This window comes from Stegodyphus dumicola, chromosome 9, assembly GCF_044657685.1.
Source record: "Stegodyphus dumicola isolate Sdum_Otavi_A_Nest chromosome 9, ASM4465768v1".
Lineage (NCBI taxonomy): Eukaryota > Metazoa > Arthropoda > Arachnida > Araneae > Eresidae > Stegodyphus > Stegodyphus dumicola.
Window position 1 is genome coordinate 117,574,257 of NC_140776.1, and position 1,981 is coordinate 117,576,237.

Genomic DNA, 1,981 nt, shown 5'->3' on the forward strand with positions numbered 1-1,981 from the left:
CCTTGTCGCGAAGTGAGAAATGAATTAATTGAATGAAAAATATTAAATCGTCTGTGAAAAACTGTTTCTTTTTTGTTTTGTTTCCTTAATTTCTTTTATACAGCGTTTTAGATTTATTATAGTATTTGGATCGAACATGTGGTAATGATTAGATAATTCTTAAAATGATATAAATTTTGTGCATTTTGAGTTATAATATGAACGAAATATAACGCTGTTAAGTGAACCTAGCGCCAGAGTGTCGCTATGGTAAACAAATATAGTGAATTTCAAAGAGTGCATTTATTCTATTGTGGTTTATGCGCTATTGACGAAATAGATTTAATTCAATCCAATAAGTTTAAATGAAATACAAGAAAAAATGCGTATAATTTAATGTTCCATACAAGGAAGTCATGTTTTGTACACATCAGATTTTTTCCCTTTTCTATACATATATATGTTAAGAGAAAATCTGTGCATAATAAATTTTCACATGTGCTTTTGCAATGATCTAAAAATTCGTTCTGTACGATGTAAATCAATTATGAGCGGAGAAAGTGTGGCTGCATGGGCGTTTTATGATCTTCCCGATGTGTAACGTGAATACGAGACAGCTTCTCTTAAAGAGTCTTCCACGGGGCATTCCTTTTTTTTGTGTAGTGCTAAAAGGCGGAGCACTTAATAAATAAATAAAAAAGTAATTTCACATGTATGTGCATTCACATAAAAGTAAAACGAAAACATATAAAGTATGCTTTAAATTCCTGTTATGTGATAAATCTCAAAATAAATTCTTTACGAGAAAATTTAAAATAAATGAATAATTGGAGGTAATGAATTTAAATGAAATGCACCGAAAAGTGTGTGTAATTTAATAGGCGTACAAATCATGTTGTGTCCATATCAGATTTGTTTACTATTTTTATCGTCAGAAAATTGAGAGGAGAAAATGACGCTAAACGCTAAATTTCTGAAGGAGCGGTTACAGTAAGAACGCAACAAATGAAAAATAATCATGGATAAACTACTGATTACGATCACAGTATTATTTCTTTAAAAGAAATCTACATTCCATTCAGAATACATAGTGATATTAGCATTAGAATATTTAATAAGATAGCTTCATTTCTACATTATTGTAACATCAATCTTGCCCATACTTACTCTTGTCTCTGCTACTCCTTAGGCCTCGAATGATCAGCAAATAATTAGAGAAGGTGAATGGGTAGCCGTCTCGGCAAATGTGGATTGAATGTTGGTTTGTGTTTGCTTCGCAGTGGTGGGTTCAGTTCTCGTATTACGCTGGTATGCGGTTAGAATAAAAAGTTTCGTCTTAACCTTCGCAGTTCGTTTGCGAAGGTTTGTCTCTGTTAATAAAACGAAAACATTTAAAAATTTAGGGGAGTTCGTTCTCTGAACGCGCAGTGGAAGGGGAAAATGACGCGAATATTTTTAAAATTTTCAGAACCTATCGCTAAAAAGCTGAAGGAGGACACGCGAGAAAATACGTACTAAAGTAATTTCTTGAACAAAGCTAGAAATAAATAAACATTAAATGTACAGAAGTAAATCTTTTTTTTTCTAAAATGCGCAACACTTCCTTAAACTCAGAGAGGGGGTACATTTTTCAGTGCAATTTAAAATAAAATGCATTCGTAAACAAAAGAACTGAAAGAATGCTACAACTTACCTTTAAAGCTGCGACCGAATCCATGATTCTCGTGAAAGAATTTTCGAAGGTTTGAGTTATCACTTTTGGAGGTTCAAGTATTTATATATTTGTAATCTGCCTCAAAGTAGGGCAGTCCGAAAAGCAATAAGAACTCGACTTAATACACTAAATAGCCACACAAAGTAAATGAACAATAAGGCGCGTTTGTAATCATAATTTAAAAATAAAATTTCACTTTTGCTTATTATTATTATTATATTTTTTCTGAAACAGTGGGCTCTCTAAAGCCGCAAACAGCTTGAAATGTCGATTAAGGCATTCGCAGCT

The 1,981-nt window shown here is 32.3% G+C and overlaps 1 protein-coding gene across 1 annotated transcript in view; it reads right to left on the minus strand.

Annotated features, from left to right (window-relative positions):
- The window catches only part of LOC118192094 (uncharacterized), a 27,005-nt gene extending 25,271 nt beyond the window's left edge, over positions 1 to 1,734 (minus strand). Inside the window, exon 1 of the mRNA XM_035362998.2 lies at positions 1,673 to 1,734. Coding sequence (XP_035218889.1) covers positions 1,673 to 1,696 — 24 coding nt within the window. The 5' untranslated portion in view covers positions 1,697 to 1,734. The remainder of the gene's footprint in view (positions 1 to 1,672) is intronic.
- Between the last annotated feature and the right edge of the window lie 247 nt (positions 1,735 to 1,981).